General features: G+C 35.8%; 1 protein-coding gene across 3 annotated transcripts; it reads left to right on the forward strand.

The window, feature by feature from the left end:
- Window positions 1-5,943: 5,943 nt before the first annotated feature.
- LOC6035367 (BCL2/adenovirus E1B 19 kDa protein-interacting protein 3) lies at window positions 5,944-21,879 on the forward strand. Of its 3 annotated transcripts, XR_005277630.1 has the most exons (6): window positions 5,944-7,123; window positions 17,582-17,880; window positions 20,186-20,262; window positions 20,338-20,499; window positions 20,562-20,701; window positions 20,740-21,879. XR_005277630.1 is itself a non-coding variant. In XM_038256664.1 (5 exons), exons 1-5 carry the CDS (start codon window positions 7,042-7,044, stop codon window positions 20,611-20,613), a joined length of 672 nt encoding a protein of 223 aa, XP_038112592.1. In that variant the 5' UTR covers window positions 5,944-7,041; the 3' UTR covers window positions 20,614-21,879. The 3 variants fall into 3 exon arrangements, 2 of the variants coding, with proteins under 2 accessions (XP_038112592.1, XP_038112598.1); XM_038256664.1 differs by having other exon boundaries at window positions 20,562-21,879; XM_038256670.1 differs by having other exon boundaries at window positions 5,946-7,123; window positions 17,609-17,880; window positions 20,562-21,879.
- The last annotated feature ends 1,520 nt before the right edge of the window (window positions 21,880-23,399 follow it).

Raw genomic sequence — 23,399 nt, forward strand, 5'->3', positions numbered from 1 at the left:
TCAAAAAAGTACATAAATATCACTTAAGAGGCCATATCTCGAGACAGGGTTGCCAGATCTTCAATGTTTTGGACTCATTAGAAAGGTCTTTTGATAACATAACCAACGATGGGTCGGATGATGGACCCGGACATAGTTTACATACAGTTAAGTGAGATCCAAATATATGTGAAAACACATTTTTATACATAACTTTTGAACTACTTATCGAAACTTCAATCTGTATAAAACTCGATCTATGGGACCCTAAGCCAAGTCGAATGCAACAAGTTCGGGTCAAATCGGTTCAGCCAGTGCCGAGAAACATGAGCTAGTTTGTTGGTCACATACATACATACACACACACATACACACACACATACACACACACATACACACACACATACACACAGACATTTGTTCAGTTTTCGATTATGAGTCGATATGTATACATGAAGGTGGGTCTACGACGTTTTTATACGAAGTTCATTTTTAGAGCAGGATTATAGCCTTACCTCAGTGAGGAAGGCAAAAAATACGAATTCCAACTATCGTTCCTTACAATTAATCTTTTCTAGTGAATAACTTTTCTAGAAGGTTCCCGAATGCATCTTGCTACCATAGTCGCTTACCATCATCAGCCTATCATTATTCAACCGATTCATGTTCACAAATTTACGAGAATCATACGCTCATCGCTGTCGGGACTGTCGCTCGAAATGCCAGAAAATTTGTTTCTCACGTCATCTTACACCAAACACAAAACGGCATCCCGCAGGTCATGCCACGAACGAAGTTTGTTGTCGTCCAGCCAGCAGCCTCTCCTTCGTGGTCAATGGCCATGCTGTCGCCGCCACGGTGCCGTGGCCAATACCGGACCCGATCTGTGTGTGTGTGTGTGTGTGTGACACTGTTTGACGGGCAGACAATTTGAATAAAATAATCGTAAATGTTATAGGTTTTATTAGTAATCGTTTAGCTAAATCGAGAGCTTCTAAATGGGCTGTTGTCGCGGGACATCAACTCAACACATCACAACTTCGGGACCTCTTCAGGGGGATGGGAGAGGAAGAGTCAACGCCTTTGGCCGCCGGTTCTTTGCTGCTTACCGCCGCCGTTGTTCCGTTCCGTTCCCCAAAGGCGCAGCAGTTAGTCGGGCGCAGAAGCAGTAACACATTTTTATCTCGCACCGAGTGAAGAGCCTCGGATAAGCTAAAATTTATAACGATCTCTCGAACTCTCGGTTCCTTCTTCCTATACTCCCTGATGGTGGGACAAAACGACACAAAAACACATGACGCTGCCCGTGGTACTAAAAAGGTGAAAACCATCATCACATCGTCGTTTTTTGGGCTTTTCTGTTGTTTACGCCGGATTTCCTATTTTTTGATATGCTGTTTTGACAAATTTTTAATCCGAGGAATTTCGAAAGAGTTTGATCCTTAGAATTTAATGACTGAAACCCGTAAATCAAAACTTTCACAGAAATGAATAATGGAAAATGATCAAAGTAAAAATGACGCCACACTACACAAGAAACTTATGCATCTCATCAAATAACACCTCTTAAACTTAGCAAATAATTCTGTTTAAAAGTTTGTTGCAATTGGATAAGCCGTAAATCTGTAAATCAACATTTGGCTCATTGCTTGCAAATATTAGCCAAACTTTTATGAACAGTTCGGAGAAAAAATCATTAATTTGTATACTTTTAACATGAAGACATGTGCGTCAAACATCTGAATTACTTCTCATTAAGTCCCGTGACGTAATTTTTGTGTCGTGAAAAGAAAATTATTATTTTTCTCTAAACTTAGCGCTTTAGATTCATAAGAATTGACTAGTTATTTATTTGATATTTGTTTGAAGCTGTGATAGATAATGAAAAAATAACAATATTAAGAGTTAAATATGCTACAATATGAAAAAAAATGCTTCGTATTGAATCAGTAATTTCAGATTTTTTTAGATCCTTAGTAAAAAAATAACTTAAATAGAACTTAAGTGATAATAACTCGGGACAGAGTTGCAAGATCGTCAATGTTTTGGACTCGTTGGAAAAAGGTTTCAATTACCTTACTAACAATGGGTTGGATGATGGATTCAGACATAGTTAAAAAACACTTAAGTGAGATCCGGCTTCACTTAAGTGGTTATAACTCGAGACAGGGTTGCCAGAGCTTCAATGATTTGGACTCGTTGTAAAAGTCTTCTTATTACCTATCAAACGATTTATAACATGATGATATTTGGTGCGATTTCCTGCCATTTATTCAACTTCCGAAAATATGCGAAATCACATTTTTATACATAACTTTTGAACTAGTTATCGAAACTTCAAACAATTCAATACCACCGTGTGGAACCCTAAATCAAGTCGAATGCAACTGGTTTGGTCAAAATCGGTCCAGCCAGTGCTGAGAAAACAAAGTGACATAATTGGTCACATACAAACACACGTACATTCAAACATACATGAACACATACATACCCACGTACATACACACATACACACATACATATACACAGACATTTGTTCAGTTTTCGATTCTGAGTCGATATGTATACATCAAGGTGAGTTTTCGAGCTTTTATTTAAAAGTTCATTTTTAAAGCAGGATTATAGCGTTACCGCATTTAAGAAGGCAAAAAGGATTTCATTACAAACGTAAATAAAATATATTTGCTCATTTTTATTTATCATTTTATTTCAAAATATTCACTTTAAAAACAAGTCTCACTCTCTTCGTATGTGCATTTTATAGTTAATTGAAATCAGTTTTTTTTTGTTCTTGAGACCGTTACATTTCCAACGTTGATACAAACAAGAAAATATATAAAAGATTGTCATAAAAACATAAATAATATGCGTTAAAACATTTGCTAAAACATAACTAGGGGAACAGCTTCTAACTACATCGTGCCTCTAATGTTGCCATGCTCGCACTTTGACGTTAAATGACAGCTCAAACAAAGCGTCTTCAAAAAAAATTTCACAGGTTTTCACGCAAAGCAACTAGAGCGTCCATTTTCCGTCCCGGGAAATTATTTCCCGGAAATTCCCGGAAAAAAATGTTTCCTTTTTTCCGGGAAATTTGTAAATTTCCCGGGAATTCCCGAAATACAAGTGGAAGTATACATTTGCCTACCTTTTTGGCACCAATATTTTGAAATTATACATAAAATAATAATTAGAGAACCTAATTTCATTTTATTAAAAATATATTGAACTAATCAGCTTGTCTGTTAAGGTTTAATTCAGATAGTTTTTATTACTGAAACATTCACAACTAGGAGTATCGTTTGCTTTTATGTTGTGCAACAAAAATTACGCTTTAATGGAATTAATATTACCTTTTTTATTTTTAACACCCAATATTAACGAAATTTTTGTTATATCATTTGAAAATAAGATATTTACCTCTTCCAGCCAAGATCAAAATTAATATTTGTTTAAAATTCTTGTTTACCTTGACCATATCGGATGAAAATTGAATTGATATAATTAAATTTTTAAAAAGGGTTGTGCGAGAAGAATTTGTTGAAAAGTATTCGAGAAATCACAGTTTGAGGTTATAAATTTATGAAGCACTTGAGCTGCCATGGGCTTAAAAGGGTTAAACATGAATAAATATCGTTTAATTTCAACCACTTTTATACCATGAAATTATTTTAATCTATTTAATTTATTAGTCCAAGTAACCATATAACTGAAATCATACCATAAATGGTACAATGAAAAGTCATTAAAAAACAACTTCGTATCAAATGAAATTTACCCAAAGAATGCAACCAAACTTTTATTTCAACTAAATTTCAATATATTACCATAGAATTGCTAAATAAACATTTTGGAGTGGGTATAACACCGTTTTGGGGGTATTTGTATCGATAGAATAGATTTTTCGTTGGAATTTCGTACCAACCCGGAAATTATGTACGTAGGTTTTAAAGAAAACCTAGATGTTTGGGTATCAAAAGATCGGAAATTTTATGCCCTTTCCGATGCCATATAGGTTGACTCGTGAATTGTGGACCGGTTCAGATGCCGGCGGATTTTCCGAAGATGTAATTCCGGGTTGGTACGAAATTCCAACGAAAATCTATTCTATCGATACAAATACCCCCAAAACGGTGTTATACCCACTCCAAAATGTTTATTTAGCAATTCTATGGTAATATATTGACAATTAGTTGAATTAAATGTTTGCAAAATTAAGTTTGGATAAGTTTTATATAGAATTTCCAGAGTTATATAAACTTTTATACTTAGTAGTTAGTAAACTTGATATTCAATCCAAATGATTTTTTAATCAGTCAAGGATGCCTATTTGGAGTTGGGAGACTGGATTTACGGTGATTTGTCAACAAATAACATTATTTATGTTAATTTTTCGAAAGGTGTACAAACTTATTTTGCACCTTTTTTATTTTCGTAATAGTATTTGTTATGTAACTTTTTATAGAAATCATATTTTCATGAGCTATTTGTAGCAAAATGTTTGGCATGAGTTTCTGAACAAAATGTAGTACTAGGTTCCTGTCAACATTAAATTGTTTAGATGTTTCATCACAATATGTGCATAGTGCCCAAGGGGTGTAAATACTTTTTTTACATACTGTATTTTAAAATTCGCTTCAAATATTTGATAACTTTAGGTTGTGATTTCATTAAATAGTCAAGGTAAAAAGCGCTAGAAATTGGATTTTTAAGGCAAACTCAATGATTATCTATTTATTCACATATAATTATTACCTCTTTATTTGTGTAATATTACATAAAAAATGTGTAAAAATGTAAACCTGATAAATATTCATCAAAAACTGATGAAAATTCATCATTTTCTGGGGTAAAATTTATCATTTATTTTGCCACAAAATCTGTCACCATTTCTTGACGAATATTACCATCATTTTTTTCTGTGAAGCTATTAATTGGTCCTCACACTCATTTTGACCATTAAAGTTGCTGTTCTATTCAATTGTGAGTTCAATTGTGAAAATTATTAAAGCAGAAATATTTAGATTGGATCACAATAATTTTCGTTGAATTCAAAATTTTCCGGGACTTCCCGAGAAATTTGTTGAAAATTTCCCGTTTCCAGGGAATTTTGGATGCTCTAGAAGCAACAAATGGCAAAATGTTGTTTTAAAGTTAAATGTCATAATTATTTCTGCCAGCCTGTTTAAGAAAAAATACTCAAACCTTGATCCTCAGAGCATTGATTCTTACAATGTTTATTTGTTGCAGAATTCTTAATAGCGAGATAATGTTTCTGTTGCAATTTTGTATTTTTAAGACAATTTTTAAGATTTGTCAGTCAAAAACACTGAGATCACAACTTCTCAAGAATAAATTGTACCTTGACTCTATTTTTTCACTGATTTACTAAATCAAAAGCAAAAGACGCCCGGGCAAAACAAATTAAAGACATTTTTGTTAAATTCAGAATATTAATTTTTGATCAATTTATCTAAGCTTCTTAACTCTATTCTTGGCACCGTCATGAGGAGGCAGGATAGATAAAAGAAAATATGACAAAGCTTTTGCATACATGAGAAAATTTGATGCAGACCATTCGTTCACCCCTCGTTAATTTAATTTTTTCATTTAACGCCTTCAAGTAGGCAAACTGCCAATCACTTCGATTCCTAGAAAAATCCGACAGATAGGGACACCGAATATGGGGAGAATATTTTCGCTTTCCGACAGGCCTCACGATATCCCTTAGCTACCATCAGCGCCATGGCGGTTACTAAGGGAACTATCGTACACGTTTAAGAAGAGTTACCCGAATTATTAAAATTAAAATTTAAAATTAATTGTAGATTTTTTATAACAAACAATGAAATTATTAGTCATTTGGATTGATATGAAATCAAATGTGCTATTCTCAAACATTAGAATCCTCTATAATGAGAGTTTTTGTGTGTTTGCGTACATCGTCGCAGCCCGACAACATTCGATGCATCAAAACAACGCCGAACGGCAAACAGAGCAGTCGTGTTTTTCGCTCACTCTCTCTGCTCCAATTTGTAAACAACAACAAGCTGAAAACAGGAGTTGCCGAAGCCCCCGTTCCCTTTTGTTGGTATTGGTGGGGTGCGCGAAGCTGGTGTACATTTCGGGCGAGAGTGTGCATGACGACGTCCAGCAAAAGAGTTTCGTGGTTTTGTTGTTGTTTTTACAATCGTTGTTCATCCCCATCAAAGAAAGCCAGATAGCTGTGCGACACAAACACTCTTCGCCGTATGTGAACATAGTAGGCTGGCTGTTTACTCCATTCTGCTACGTGTAGTGTATTAATGCGCAGCAAATTGCAAAGCCAGCTGTGGCTGAAAGCAAAACCCAGGCAATAACGAATCGTCACTTGGACAGTAAGGACGCGCGGGTCGTACTCCAGAAAGTGTTTCAAGTGAACAAAGTCAGTATTCTGTTGCATTTTGGAAAACTAAATAGCTGAACAGTTGGTCAACTTTGTCCGTGGAACCATATTGAAAGCGAACGCCATTTTATTGCACCTTTCCATATACGTCGTTGTCGTCCAGCTGGAAAGAGAGCTAGTGTAAACAAAGAAGTCGAAAAAACAGTCAGTTGCAATTTGGTCGTGCAAAAAGTTGACTCAATCTAGTTGTTAAGTGTTGACCCTACCTCAGGTAGTGGGTTGCTTTAAGCGCAAAAGAAAAAAAATATTGTTATCGTAGAAAAAATCCAGGTACACGTACCTTCCGAAGCAGCTGAAAGGGAACCAGATTATCATATAAACAGTTCCGTTCGATACAAAAGTGTGTGTGTGTTCATTTCCATTCTGAATTGCGCGTCTGGCCACGTTGCACCTGTGTGGGTGTTTTGTTTATATTACCTAGAGTGTGTATCCATTCGAAACGATCGTGTGGCACCGTGAAGAGAAAACGCATACCGCCAAGCTCTTTGTTTACAAATATAGAGAAGCGGGAGAATTGATTTTTCCTTGTTTCGGTGGCACGTAGATCTTGTTTTTCTTCCTACGGGAGAACCCAACCGCACATCCAACCGCGCATTCCAGACAAAGAAAGTGGTGCAATGTTCAAGTCCATCACGAGCACCAGCGGAACGAACAGCAAGATGTCCGCAACGCCCAGAACCAGCGAGGACCTACTCGGAGGTTAGTAGCCGTAGCTTCCACGTACGAACTTTCCTGTGAATCATCTCGCGGCATTGGTTGCGAGCACGCGTTTCTAGCTAGCGCACAATCACAACGAAACGCGTAAACAACGATGTCCGTTTTCGTGCTTTTGTATCGTACAGTAGCCTCTTTTATTCTTACGTGCCAATTTCCATTCCGGGTATTGCGTCGTATTTTTGCGCCGATTTTGCCACATCGATGTTTCGAGTTTGAAACTGGCTCCATGACGCCAAAACTTGTTTTTCAATGAAGTAGATTAGTGCTGGAAAACGAAATTGAATCGATTTATATGCACAATTGTTTCCTTGCTTTATTATTGCCGGTTTTAAATTATAAGGAGTTTTTTTTATTCTACTTAAGGCATAGAATTATTACAGAACTATATTATTGTTGAATAAAACAAAATAATAGAAATTCCTTAAATTAGAAAAGAGTTTAAATTAAAATTTGAATTATTGTTATTAAATTATAACTTATACAATGGGAAAATAAAAGAAAAAAATATTAGGGAAAAAAACCTTCGATATTTTATCACATGTGTACTATCTTGTGAAACGTCTACTGTAACAATAAACGAAGTGTCCCAAGCTAGCACACATGCGATGATTTGTTTTTGAAAAGATAAAAGTTAAACAAGGTTAAATATGCGAAATAAAAGTAATAGTAATTCTAGCTGTTTCGGTATAAAAGTATAAAGTTTGTGCCCCCTGTTGTGTGATTTCTGTGTAATTATTACAAGATAATTTATTTAAAAATAGTATCGACTTTTACCGTCCATAATTAAAAATTAGGCTATCATGCCAAAACAAGTTTTCCGAGAAAAACGGGATATATAAACATTTTTTTGGACACTATTTTAGTGGCATTCAAGTTTAACACTGGAAAATTTTTAACGATGTTTTGGATCGCAAAAATTATAGATTTGATCACATTGAGTTTTGCAAAGTTTAGGATCATCTAGGATCATCTTCCGATTTCCGGAGTTATGCCCGAGAACCAGCAAGTTGAGTTTACCGTTCCAACTTTTTTGCGTTAGAATATACTGTGATGGACAGGCAGTGAGTGGCACCGTAAGATATTTTTCAGGGAAAGCTCAATATGAAAGCTCAATATTTTAATAAAATTAAAATCATCAAATGATGAGTACATGTTGTTGTAGTAAATCGAACTATTTCTTCAAAATAACACAAATTAAATTAAACATTCGACTGCATAGATGCCATTGAATCAGAAGATGTTGGAAATACGCAAAAACACACTCTACAGCAATAGTAAACAAAGTAAGATCCGCACATGAAAGTGAATAAAACCGTGTACCGAGTAAAAGTGTCACACTGTAACAATAACATCAACAAACTGCAAAACGCGGGCGACCCAGTCTGCGTGACCAACAAACCGTCGTCGTCGTCGTCGTTGTTGTTGGCAATGATAAAATTTGAGCCACACAGACTACAAAGGCTGACTGAGTCAAATATGTTTGTGTTGGGACGTGGCTCAGACTTGTAGAATCGTGGCGTCCACGGAAGTGATAAAATCCCGCAAAACAAAAATATTTGCCACGAGGGAACAATGAGTGACGGGGCGCAGAATGTCGAGCTAAAATGCGTTGGGTTTCTATTTTTGGCATCCCTCCCAATATATGCGTTGTGGTTAGCAAAAAGGGGAGGGATCAAATCGTGCTCATTCATTCTAATAAAGAGCATTTGGTTACAAAGCTAGCTACCGGAAGAAGACTTGGGTTGGTGTAAATCTGAAATTTTGTTCATACCAATAATTCTTACCAATGAGTTTAAATAAACAGAAGAGACCATACGTCTCCTAAAAAGTAATGCAAAATAACCTAAATGGAGGTGCAAGTAAACAGAAAAAATGATGGTAATATTTATCAGGAAATGGTGAAAGATTTTGTGTCAAAAAAATTATTAATTTTACCCCAGAAAATGATGAATTATTATCAGTTTTTGATGAATATTCATCAGATTAACATTTTTACACATTTTTTATGTAATATTACTCAAAAAAGAGGTAATATTCAACCAACCAAATTTTCAACATTCCGCAATTCAACTTTTTTTTCTGTGTACATTAAGTTCATTTAAAGCACCCAAATATTTGATTTTTTATTTAAACCTCAATAAACGTGAAAGTTAAAAAAATGGTGCACTTTCGAGCACACAGAAAAAAAAGTTGAATTTTGGAATGTTTAAATTTGGTAGGTTGAATATTAACTCTATTTTTGAGTAGTACTACATAAAAAAAATGTGTAAAAATGTGAACCTGATGAATATTCATCAAAACTGATGAAAATTCATCATTTTCTGGGGTAAAATTAATTATTTTTTTTTTGCCACAAAATCTGTCACCATTTCCTCATGAATATTACCATCATTTATTTTTCTGTGTATCATTGATGGTCCCTAACCAAAGAATCCGTGCTACGTGATCTACTGCAGACGTTTGATAGACGTCTCGTCACGGGGAACATCTGCTGGCTGCAGACGTTGAAGATGACCCTGGCTATATGGGCGTAGTTGCGAGCGTTCACGAAGCTTATCTCTGCTCAGGAAGTGCTCTTTGTTTCGTTCGCGCTTCACTAAACTTTACTTTGCGCCAAAAGGGAGCGCACTCGCAAAAAAGCAGCAAATATAAACAAACAACAAATCTGTTGCTAAACAGTTTCAACAGGCTTGGCACTTGAAAGTGAGATAAATACTAGCTCAAACATTGGGCCCGCTATTTGAGAAGCTCCATCACTGCCAATGGGGGCGTCTACCGACTGTCGCACTCTGGCCATTTGTTTTTGTTCTTGAGTCTACAGATATATTCTAACTGAACGTACTAAGAATGATACGCCGAATTCCGAAGTTATTGGCCGATGTCTACTTAAAATAAATGTAGAAAAAGTGTTATGCAAGATTTTTTTTTAATTTCTGACATTGTTGGATATTTTTTGTAATAAGCAAATTACCATTATTTACGCTATTTGCTAATGGATCCGTTTTGAAAATACAAATAACATTTTGCAATCTGTCTTAAATTGTTGTTTACCAACCAGAAATAAAATGTCGCTATCGCCACGATTCTAGACATGACGTCAGCTCGGTGATTATTGTGCTTTCGAGTTAAGAAAGTTCCAGAGCCTTGGTTGTTGAATCATTCTCCATTCTCGTTTCATTTGACGATGGAATCTGTTTTTTCAACACTACACCCAGAACTGGACATCGGCATACGAGAGGATAAAGAGCACGATTCGGTAGTAAAATGGTACTGTATGCGGACTGAGAGGATAAATCCCGAAATTGCCGAGAGTACTTTACTCATCTGCATCCAAAGTTAAAGAACGAGGGGATAGTCCTCACGAAAAGAAACGTGAGGAAAGTGCTATTTTGCGAGAGTATAGTCCTCTCGCGTGTTCATTCGTCCATTGGAACAGTTCATCCTATTGAGTGGCTTATATGGACAAATGACCGCCACTTAGTCACCGAACCATCGTGGCCCATACGGCAAAGGCACGGTTCAATATGCCGAAGATCTTGGGTTCGAGTCTTGGTACCGGTACTTTTATTTTTGATAGATGAACTTTTTTTGAAGATGAACCCATGAGTAAAGTACTATCGGTAATTTCGGGATTTATCCTCTCAGTCCGCATACAGTACCATTTTACTACCGAATCGTGCTCTTTATCCTCTCGTATGCCGATGTCCAGTTCTGGGAAAAAACATTTTTATTTTATCAAAAACTAAACCAAAAACAAAACTATGTTATTGTGAGGAAGGCATCAACCACCCATCGGTGGATGAGGTAACGTTTGTTTTAATAGATATTGCAATTATATTTTCTTAAACTTTTGATTAAACCCATAATTTTAAAGATTTCAACAACATGAGCTCAGTGGAGATCATAAAACATTTTCTAATTTCAAGTTGCATCCGTAGTATGTATCGTTTTCACAGTTGCTTTACGCCGCAATTGTGTGCGTGTGTTCGCGTTCAATGTTTACAAACAGACTTCAGTAAACAAACTTCAATAGAAAAATATGCTACATACCAGCAGCAGCAGCATCATTGGGAGGCATGGCGCATTTCGATGTGTGTGCTGCTGCTGATATTCGTACGGCCTTTTTCGGTCGCATTTTTTCATGCCCCAACGGACGATGGTCGAGGCAGAAATGAAAAGTTTAGTTGATTGCCTTGAAAGCTGGCCTTCGCCAAACTCAAAATTTTTGGGTAAAAGTGCGTGCCTGAGTGTGTGTCTGTGTAGGCTTGGACGGGCATGGCCTCTTCTGCAACATAATTTTGAATGCGAAACTGGGGGGACACGTCACAGTTGGATAAATTCCACATTGTGATCGTATTTATAAGCAGAAAGGCACTTGCTTTCAAGTATATAGGTGTCACTGTAGTATAATTATTAGTGAATGTATCAACCATTTATCTTTAAGTACAAACTCCACGATTTCATAATTATACAACTTTTGTGTTACTTATCTCGAGAGTAATAAACTGTTGATTACGGCAATGTGGTGGGATCAAACTAAGGCTAACGGAGGCAAGTTTGTTTGTGTATGTTTCGTTCAGATACTTGTACTAAAACAGGTTCGTCCTTGAGGGCGCAGCAAGAAGAAGTGCGATTGCTGGAGGGAAAACGGAGTTAACCAAAACGATATGCTCTGTTTGTTCGTGTAACGTTTCAAAAGCGAATTTCTTGTGTGTGAAGGGCTCGAAGAACTTTGTTTATCGGAAACTTGATATCCCATGGCCTGTATTTTGGGGCATTGCTGGGTAAATAATATTTTTTTCGTTTTAAACACTTGAAATTTCCTTCAGGGTTTGAATCACTTTTGAATTAATTTTGAAAAGAAAGTTACCGTCAGTGGGGTTGACATTGGTCAATTTTTTTGCTTTCCTCACCTTACTGAGGAAAGGCTATAAAATCACTCGAAAAACGAAATTCTTAATTTGACCTCCTGGACCCACCTTCATGTATACCTATCGACTCAGAATCAAATTCTGAGCAAGTGTCTTTGTGTGTGGTGGGATGTTGATAAAAAATGAACTGGATTATCTCGGCACTGGCTGAACCGATTTTAACTGTCTCATTCGATCCGTCTTGTGGTCCTTTAAGTCGCTATTGAAAATTATAAAGTTTAGTTAAGTACTTCAAAAGTTATGCTAAAAACGATTTTAACAAAAGTCCGGAAGATTGTAACAAGGGTGGTTTTTGTAAGTAACCCCGTCATGTTATACATTTTTAGAAAGTTATTCGAAAGACCTTTTCAATGAGTTCAAGATTTTCAAGATCTGACGACCCTATCAAAAGTTATTAGCACTTAAGTGTTATTTATGAACTTTTTAGAAGCCGGAACTCAGATAACTTGATGAAAACGTTGTCCAGATTTATCGTGCGACCTGTCGTTGAATAGGTAATCAAAAGACCTTTCCAACGAGTTCAATAGATTGCAGACAATCATATCAAAAGTTATAAGCACTTAAGTGTTATTTATGAACTTTTTAGAAGCCGGATCTCAGATAATTTGATGAAAACCTCGTCCAGATCTATCATGCCTTTTGTATCTATTTTGGATAGCTTTTACCTCTAAATTTGAGGAAGGCACAAACCACCTAAGGGTGGATTAAGTAAGGTTTTTTTTTTATAGATTTTATCATTTCTCAGGTTCTTCTCAATGATACTAAATTCTGTTAAATGGGTTGTGTAGGGAACATCTTAAGATGACTTAGCTAAAAAATCTCGTTCCTAGAACAAATCTTGCCATTTTGGCAGCTGTCTAAAGTTGAGGTACGTTTTTAGCCAAAAAAGACCTCTCGAAAAATCTTCTTTTTTTATGTTTTTGTAAGCAATGGTCGAAAATTACCCAAATGTTTGAAAATCTCTACTTCAACGTTGTAGCATATAAATACGACTCCATCGAACAAGAAACACTGTTGGATGACTTGTTTTACCATATAATGTTACGCCCTCTAAGGTGTGAGGTTGGATAAATCTTCAAATGATTGGCATTTATAGTAGAGTTCATCATATTCCACCATATTTAGGGAAAATGTTAGTAAACTATCTAAGAACAGTTCTACATTAAAATCTAAATCTAATGTAAATCATGAACCTAATGGAAACCTTGAGCATGGAAACTCAAATCTGATGAATTTCTACCCGTGTTCGGCTTCCTGTAAATTCCTATTTAATGTAAATCATATATCCAATGTATTTCTGCCAAACGTTGACTTCAAAACTACCCGAACTAAAAATAGTTCTATTTGGTTCTCTTTCTGTCGTTATTGCTTTAGCCGCACGTTTATAACACAAAAAGATGGATCAGTCGGCAGCGGGTAGCAGCTGTAACACCGAACACACTACCCGTCGTTCGTTCGATTCCAGTCCAGCGTTATTCCACTTGGCCGTCGACGAGAAAGCGTCCCCTACCAGTGAAACAATTTTTTAAAATCAGAATTTCCTTTCCGCTTCAATCATTTTTAAATAGAACATAGGCCCTTTTCAAAGTCGAGCTTCTTATTCCCATTGGCCAATCAGAATTAATGGATTTGAACTAATGTAAATTTCCAAAACTAATGTAAATTCCAAAACTTTTGTAAATGTAAATGGTTATATGTATGTTAAAGTAATTCAGTCTTAATTGAGGTAATATTTGATCATAAAATAGTTAACAACAACTGTGTGAACATAATACAAAAATGACACTACCAAATCGACAACAAAAGTTGCACAAAATCCATTGTCAACAACTACATTTCAGTCACTGTTTGCATAAATGTATTACATCAATGTTAAAGCATCACGACTGACGTCAATAAGCTTGAAGTATCTATTGATTTTCCGTGGTTTCCCCTGACATCATGATTACTCTTCTGCGATTTTTACTTGCACCCAACGTAACTGAGTGTGTGTGTGTGTGTACGTTGTGACTGACAGAGTTTGAAAATCTAACTTATATTATATAGGTGCATCGCACTAAAGTAATTTCTTTCCCTAACGACTTGTTTACATTTACCCCTATAGGCATCGACCGGGATTGACCTAGGGAGGAGGCTTAAATCGGATATTGCGTTTTCTTTACTTATTATTAGCTCGGGTTAACGTTTATCTTTGCATCACTAATTTGCGACGTTGTTGGGATGGGATGATCGATTCGATTCACAGTTTGCTAAGAATCCAGATGTTTTAAATTTGAGGGTCAAATTGAACGAGCGATGAATACTTCAATTAGTAATTTAACCTCATTTTGAAGTCGCACGTTTGATTGATTGTTTTCAACAATGTTTCCATACTTTTTAGATGCAATGCTATATTTTCAAACTCAATTGAGGTAATATAACAACTCAAGAGGTAATGTAACGCCATCTAATTTTACTCCATCACTGTTTCGTCACTCATGTTTTGACCGGCTTCTAGCGTTCTAGATTGGTAGGGGAGTTTGGGGTAATATGGACAGTGGGGGTAATTTGGACACCCCTTTAAAAATCACGTTTTCTTCGGATATAAAGTGAAAACGTCAATTTAAGTGATAAGGCTAGTACTAGTAATGGCCTAGGAGTATGGACAAACCAAAAAAGTTGGAATAGGCTAAGTAGTTTTGGTATAATGTGTAAAAGTTTCCAAAGGCCGGTTGGCACTGCCTTAAATTCTAATATTTGAAGGTTAGGAAATAAGGTTTTGCAGGGGTTATATGGCAAAAAAGTGGACATTTTTTGTTTAAGGGGGTTGCTTGGACGATGCCTGAGATATGTACGCATAAAAATTGTGCATTTTATCCATTTTTATCATCAAAAATCGCAATTTATGATAGAATATGCAATGGGGTAATTTGGACATGGCTTGTGGGGTAATTTGGACATACCTGAAAGTCTACCTGTCAGGCAACAAAAAGTAACTTTCATGGTTGGATGAGTTTTTAAAGAGATTTAGATAAATTTAGTGGGATTTAATATGTCAAAACAATCAAAAATGAATGTGAGCAATGAGAACTTTCACAAAACCCCTATTTTTTAATTTAGATAAATTTATTCCAATATTCGAATTGATGGAAATCTGATTACTGTACATTTGGCGTTCAACAAGATTCTAATGTTGATTGCTTTTAATTAACTTCTTTGACATTTCTAATTTATATGCTGGTTTACAATAATATTTAAATTTGAAGGGCTACAGAATGTAAAAATTAAAAAAATGATATTTTCAGGCTAATAAATTCTATATAAAGATTGATTTATATAAACATAAATGATACCTTAATCACTAAAAACAAGTATAGTGTGCCTGATCCAGCATCAATGTTTAAATCATTTCAGTATTAATGATTAAATTATGTATACTACACTGAACTTTTTATTATCTTCCTATTGAATTAAAGTTCTATCACAAAATCATTATTAAAACCATTGATGAAATATTGTGAGCAACACTTCAAAACATAAAGCAATTACAAAACCAGGTTGAAGGATAAAAACATGCTCAAAAATCAAATGTTGAACTTATTCTTCAACATGTGTCCAAATTACCCCACAAAAGGTGTTCATATTACCCCACAAGGTATGTCCATATTACCCCACAAGGCATGTCCAAATTACCCCACAAGGCATGTCCAAATTACCCCATAGGGGTGTTCATATTACCCCACACAAAAATGTGGGGGTAATTTGACACCTTTTAACTTTGCGATAAAAATGGGTTTTTCATCAAAATTTATCGAAATGAATGACATTTTTCCATCAAATATGGTCTCTATTATCCTCTGTTGTCATCCACATTCCTTTAAAATATCCATACAGCCCGTAACAGAGCAATTTCCTTAGGGTGTCCAAATTACCCCACACTCCCCTATTTCAGTCAATTTATTCATGTGGCTTCTGAGTACTCACACGTCGAAGACATTGGAGTTTTTTGTTTAACTTTCGCTTTGTTTTGACCTTTTTGGACCTGTTCAGAACAACATCTTTGCTAACGTCAGCAATGTTTTCGTCGATTTCGTTGAGATATTTCTGATGTAGATGGTAAACATTGATTAGAATTTGGCGCAATGAGAGGCTGCTGACGTTAGTGATAACGGAAATTTCATAGTTTCGTAGTAAATTCCACCGGCTGAGATGTTTTGAAGAGCGTCGTGTATTGTTAAGAATCAGTGTCCAACAAGATTTGGTGCCATAAGCACAATGATGTAAAATTTTGGATTCTAGTGATCTTCAACAAATGCTTGACATAACAAATTCTAACCTTTCTTTTTACTGAAATAACTAGTTTTTAACGATCGGATCAAAATATTGATTTAAAATTATAATTCACAAATAGAAGGTTTCATTTTGGATTTCGTTATACTTTTATTCAAAAGATTAGAAAACAAGAGCTTAATGAATACATCGATTTAAAACAAAACTAAACTTTGCTCAAGCTTTTTTGCCTCCTATTGAATTCCATCTTCACTTTGTTCAACTTTTTACGTCAAGATCGTTATGCGCAAGTGAAAAAAAAATCCAGTTGAATACCCCCTCTTTGTAAATTGGGATCTAGATCGATCGCTGGTGTCGATGCCACGAGCCAAGGTTATCATTTCCCGATGACCCCGATGCGATGAGCAGTGGGGAAATTCACTTTCTTTGAACTTTTTTACAATCTGATGCAATTTGAGATTCCCGCGGGAATGATGAGTGCGTTGATCGTGTTGAGGCTGTTTGGTTTTCCGGTCCCAGTTGCACGCTTCTACAGGTCTTATCACGCGGTCAACCACGACCGGCTTCATGTGCTCCTCTCGGTTGATGTGCGATGTTGATGATTACGGCGTGGTATATTGTTATGTCTGTTCTGGTTGCTTTACGGAGTAGTTGACACAAGTGCTGGGAATGATCGAGAATTAAATCAAGCTAGTTTGAATTCTGGATGAAAATGTCACTTAACCAATTGATGGGTTTCGTGATATACTTTGTTTCAAAAATAAACAGTGATGCAGATCTCAAGTAGACGATCTGAGATTGTGTACGAGGAAATGCCTTTGCGTACGTGTTTGCTCAAAGTACATCAGGTATGCAAATTAACTTGATTTGCGCATTCCGTACCATCGCGTAACCGTACGGGAGGTGAATACGTGAGATCGTGTGGGCTTCTCGCTCAACGTCGGCTGATAATCTCGGCAGACTGGCAGACCAGACCAAACAACCTGCTGCGTTGTCAACTAGAGAGCTAATAATAGCCCGGCGTATAGTTTGCCGGGATCGTAACCTTGACTAGCGCAAAATGTAAACAAACCGAACAAGCTGTGCTGGGGTTGTAATTGGATGCTCGCTCAGATTTGTCAATGCATAAAATCGAAGCCAACCTAGTGAGATTAACCGCAGTGGAATGCACACAAAAGTGGATTATCTTTCCTACCCATTCTCAACTTTTGAACGCAACAAATAACGCTATTCTCTTAAGCAAAAAAACATCATTTCCTTTCCCCAGAATCATGGATCGAGCTGTCGTCCAACACCAACACATGCCCCAAGAGCCCGGACCGGACCACGCCTTTGCCGTTCACCTCGGTCGAAGAGTACCTCCGGCTGCTGCGGGAAGCTCAACGAGAATCGAAGGAATCGAGCCGGGTGGCGTCGCTGACCAGCTCGCGGCGTGAGTCAACCCGCGGTAGCCCAAAGTCACCTCCGAACAGCCCCAATACGGAACTGGCCACCACCGAGGAGCAGCTCAAAGGAGTCTACATCAACTATCTGAACAGGGTGAGTACGGTACAGTCCAGACTTGACTATCCGATGCTCTCCATATAAACTTCGGATCATGAATTATTATTTTTTCTCTTTTTTAAGTTTCTTTTTTTCAAAATTAAACTCGAGTTCAGAGATTCCAATTGAGTCAAATTTCAGCATTTGGTTGTCTGTTTCATTATCAAATGAATATTCGCAATAGTCCATCGGCGCCATATTGTACGCCATATTGAAATACATTTTAGGATGTAACAAAAATGACTGTTTTGGCGAATTTGTTCAGGGGTTTGTTCCGATGGACATCCCGAGCCCAAATCCCAAATATGAACTTGATTGGACGTAATAGGAGCTGGCGCTTGTGGCGGTGCGTGTGGGCACCGGAACAAACCTCCCCCCCTCCGCTCGTACGGCCGTAATTTTTTACAATTTTGATTATTTACAGTACGAGGAATTGTTGCTACCAATGCAATTAGCTGATTCTACTACCACATAACCGCCAAAATGACGTAAACGCCACTGGGCATACGATTGAATGAAGTTTTTTTTTCAAAACCTTTGTTTTCTTATAATATTTGGAAAGTACAAAATAAGGCTTAGGGTTCGTTTAAAGGCTCATTTGATCAAAATGCTATTTTTCCTAGATCAGTAGTGTCTCTACCAATGACTTGTACCTAATATAAAGTATGATTTAACTTTTGGTTATTTTTGTAGAGAGCTTTTAAAAAATCTTGTCCAGATGGGGCAAGTGTGCAATATGGATTTTTACACAGAAAAAAATCAATTCCCGTAATCGTGAATTAAGTTCACGAATGTGAGATCCACGAAGGAATATATTCATGAGTATGGTGCATTTGCACCATAAATGTGAATATATTCCTTCGTGGTTCTCATAATCGTGAACTGACTTCACGGTTTCGAGAATTGATTTTTTTCTGTGTAGTATGGGAAAAAGTACGAATTGCTGCAACAACATATTGTATTATGAAATAAATACATAAAAGTACTTAAAAACTGATAAACAATTGTTAAACAAATTGTCCGTGCATAATATAGTGATATCAAGAAAATTTACTATTTATCATCAAAGTAATATTTTTTTCGTAAAAGCGATCAAATTTTTAGTAAAATATTATTTTTTAATCTAAAAATGAAAGAAACGTTTCAAATATATTCTAATCTGATGTATCTAAGCGATACCAGTTCAAGTGTAAGCAAATTAACATGTTGTTTCATGCATTGTTCCTCTTGTCCCAACGGGTTGTTCGGCTTGCCCCACTAGTTGAGTAGAACGTACGGAAAATCAAAAAAAAATAAAATCAATTTTTTACATTGAAAAACAGAATTTTTCATAAACTTGTTCTATCAAAGTCTCAGTCAATACATGGAATAAGATAATTATAAAAAATCCGACAGATTTTTAACGTTTTTAATGGGTTATACAAGCATTTCCTTAGCTTGTTACACTTGTCCCACTTTCCCCTACGTTTTCTTATATCAGTTTAGAGCATTTTTGGCTCAACTTTTGATCAGGATCCTACTGGTTTAAAGTTTAGAGTCGAGAGATTTTACACTTAGGTACATTCGTACATTAGGGCTATGTTCTCAGCCCATTTACCAAACATGTACTGTTTAAAAAATACAGTCATCCACAACTAAGCAAGGGTTTCATTGGTTTCAGTGTGTAAAGTCACTATTATGCAAAAAATGGCGCTGCCTTTCCGTTTCACCTTAATGTTTCAGGAGATTCTGTATCAATAAGTTTTCTCTCTACGTGAATCAAAATTAAGAATTCTGCATTAAAAAATCCTCGAACAAATTAACCTCTGCACTCTCGCGTCAACAGAACAGTTGGTCATCCAGCTATCAACAGAGCTGCTGTCTCACTAAGTAAACAAAGCTATCTGCAAAATAAAAATAACAATCCAGAACTCTCCAGTGGACTCTGCCCAAGTTATCGCGTCGGAAGCAATAATCTGCATGTTCCTAATACTTTGGGAATGGAAAAGAGGTTAACCCATTTCTGCCTTGTTTTATTTAAGCACTGCAAAGTCGTTGACCCGCAGTGATGAGATCATCTATTGGAGCTTGTTATGTCTGAGCGTTTTGCGCTTGGTACTCCCGTACTATCACTGGAATGAGTGTTTTAAGCTTTTTCTCATACTGTGAAACCATACATAAAAGTCAGATAAGATATCTTATCTGATTGATCAATTTAAGAATCATTGTTAAGTAAACATCATCGAAAAAAAAACTGATGATGATATTTTGTCTTTTATCGAATAAAATGTTTTACTTTTCTAATATCAACACATCTTTTCAGGAAGGAGATGCCACTGCTCAAAAGGATAATGACTGGGTTTGGGAATGGAGCAGTCGGCCGGAGCAACTGCAGGCAAAGTAAGTTTTAACGTTTTTACATGCCAAGTCACAGTTCAGTTAACACTCAAAAATCTCTCTCTCTCTCTCTCTTAGGGAATGGAAGTTCGAAAACTCCAAACAAAGCATTCGTCGCAACCAACAGGGCTACTCGCTGAGAATGGCACGTGTGGGCAAAAATTCTTTGTTCTCGCGAGAAGTGCTCTATTCACTTGTGCTAACAAATGTATTATCCTTGCTGCTTGGAGCTGGAATCGGGTATGTATTTGTTGACAAATTGGTTAGAATCCTGAATTTGATTTTATTTTCTCTTCTTTTAGAGCTTGGCTACATAAACGAGGACTGCTCTTCACGCGAATCTCGATCGAATAAAAATCGACGAGGAAGCGTGTGGATAGAATTAATTGTTTCAACTTTTGCAGCGAATAAGTTTTCTACAACCATCATCCAAATTTTGCTGCGCTGGAGAAATCGCAGTAATAACAATAATTTTTAGTCCGATGAACAAGTGTCAAAAACATCAAACAATCTTAAAGTGAGTTCCAGCACAAGATAGCTCCAAAATTACATAAATCCATCACATTTTTTGGCGTGTTGAGCGCACGCATTCGTTCCATTGCACTGAACTGGAAACTCAGGAAAAAATAATGAATTGCTTCAAATACAGCTGATTCTACAGAAAGCAGAGAGATTGATAAGATGAATTGTAGAAAATCCAAAACAGACTCGTGAAAAGGTTTAGATTAGTTAGGCAATGTACAGTTCAAATAGAAAACATCAGAATATGGAGATCTTTTGAGGATGCTTTCGAAACAATTCCCATACATTGCAGGACAGAAAAGGACTTTAGCCGTTTCTTGTGATTTTATGAATGTTATTTTTGTTTGTTTATTATATGATTTTTTTTTAACAAAAGTAAAACATATTGTCTATCAAATATGTAACGAAGTGAAATGTACTGTCAAAGTTAGACTTGTGCGAGAAACCATGTTTTATAAAAATCTTTTTATAAGTGTAACACCTTATTCCATTTTATAGTAATGTACGTTATGATTAATCTTATAAATGCTATTATAAAGTCAGGTGTGTTACAATCAAACATTCTTTTCACTACAAAAATATTATATTTTATTTATTTACTAATCTGAAAATAATTTTGCATGAGCTTTAAAATCCCATTCGATAAATTCACAATTATAACATGATAGTTTCTCTTAAACACTTTTGGCGCCATCTATGGGAAAAGCGATTCGATTCAATCGCTTTGAAGCTTTTTCTTAACCAAACCCAAACCAATCTGCATTTTCCTCTTTCAAATCGCACACTGCAGCGTCCAAGAATGAGAGCTGGTATTTGATAGAAATGTAAACGTAAAGTAAGTAAAACGAGTTCACTTTTCTTAAACATTAAGCCGTTCTAGGATCACACTAAAATATTCATTGAAATATCACTAGAATAGACAGTTTTACCTTAAGCGTCCCATTGGCTTTTCTGTATTCGGTGAACTAAAGTAGCAAGTAATGTCAAAACTATTCAATTTGTATCTGTATATTATGCAATCAAAATTGGAAAATTATCATAACTTATTCATTACTTTTTATAAACATTAATTTAAAGTATAATAAAAATGTGCGAAAAGATAAGTCGTTTCATTTCATAAAGAAAATATGATTAGATATGTTATGTAGTTTGATAACTTATTGTTAAATTGTTGCTGTCACCAGTACAGTACAATTGTTGCTGTTGCAGTACACCAGCAAGCTAAACACAAACTTACTTCAAAGCCTGGGATAATCATTTGTTGCATGTTACTTTTTGCAGTGGAATTATTATTTATTGAAATAAATATAAATCATTTTTGTATTTTTTGGCTAGTGTAATGATAAGCTTTTCAATGATACTTGGATTGCATTCAACAAATTAATGGACACAATATTGCATGCAATACTGACAGGTTAAATAAACCATTAAGCGTCTCCATTAGATTGTGCTTTGAATGGCTCGGTCGACAATCGACATGGTCCATTTTCAGAGCAAGTCAGTCCCCATATTTTGGCAACGATTGGTTGAGTTAACATTTTGCGTATTGAGTTTTAATTTAATATGGAAATTTATCTGCGAAATCCTAGAGGAACAGTATGTTATTTCATTTAGCACCTAGTGATAATAACGTTATGATTCGAAATCCGGACACTTAGTAGCATATCAGTTTTGTTATAGCTGGCAAAAAAATCATGTAATAAGTTGGAAATGTAGAAACATCATCAGGATGTAGTATAAACAGTCAGTTTCAAGAAAATGCATGCAAATTATGTCTTTTCTAACCATTTTTCATCAGAATTTTAAAATTAAAGTGACTTGTTGTGCTTCAAATCCCGGACACTGATAAAACTGATTCGCACAAATTTGGACTGAAATGTTTGTGAATGGCATTCTTTAGGTCTCAAATAAGCTGTTAACATCAAAACAATCGATAGTTTATATAAAAATTTGCTAGAATTTAAGGAAATCGAAACCATAAATTTCTACTTTGCCTTCCCGGTGCTTCGAACGCCTATGAAATATTTCAAGTGAAATGTTTCACATTTTTGGTAAAATTATAATTTTATTGAATTTAATTGTATTGGCATTAACTACAGCGTTCAAACAAACTTTAAATGAAAGTTGGTGTTGAAATTCATCAAATAACACAGTTTTGACATTCAGCGTCCGGGAATTCGAATCATGACGTTATCAGAACTTTGACGTTCAATGTAAAGTGAGCTAGTTTGTCTCAAAAGTTTTGCAAAATAATGGCCTATCTACAATCACTTAACTTAGAAAATTTCACTTAGCTTAGAGTTTGAATCAATGGAAATGAATCTGATCTTCTACAATGAAAAGGAATAAAATTAGAAACTTGACGTATGGTTTGGAAAATTTCAAAATCTACGGTAAGTTGACGTTTCCATATCAAAGGTAAACAAACAACTGCATAGCAACGTATATCAGCCCAGCAAATTTTCTAAGTTGATTGTGGATGACGGCCGTAAGTTGTGTACATTTTCTAAGTTTTACTTTACTTATCTATTCTAAGCTAAGTGATTGTAGATAGGCCATAAGGCGTCATTCATAAAGTATGTCACGATAAAAGTTGAAATCAGTGAATTTGATGGAAT

Source organism: Culex quinquefasciatus, chromosome 1 (genome assembly GCF_015732765.1).
Source record: "Culex quinquefasciatus strain JHB chromosome 1, VPISU_Cqui_1.0_pri_paternal, whole genome shotgun sequence".
Classification (NCBI taxonomy): Eukaryota; Metazoa; Arthropoda; class Insecta; order Diptera; family Culicidae; genus Culex; species Culex quinquefasciatus.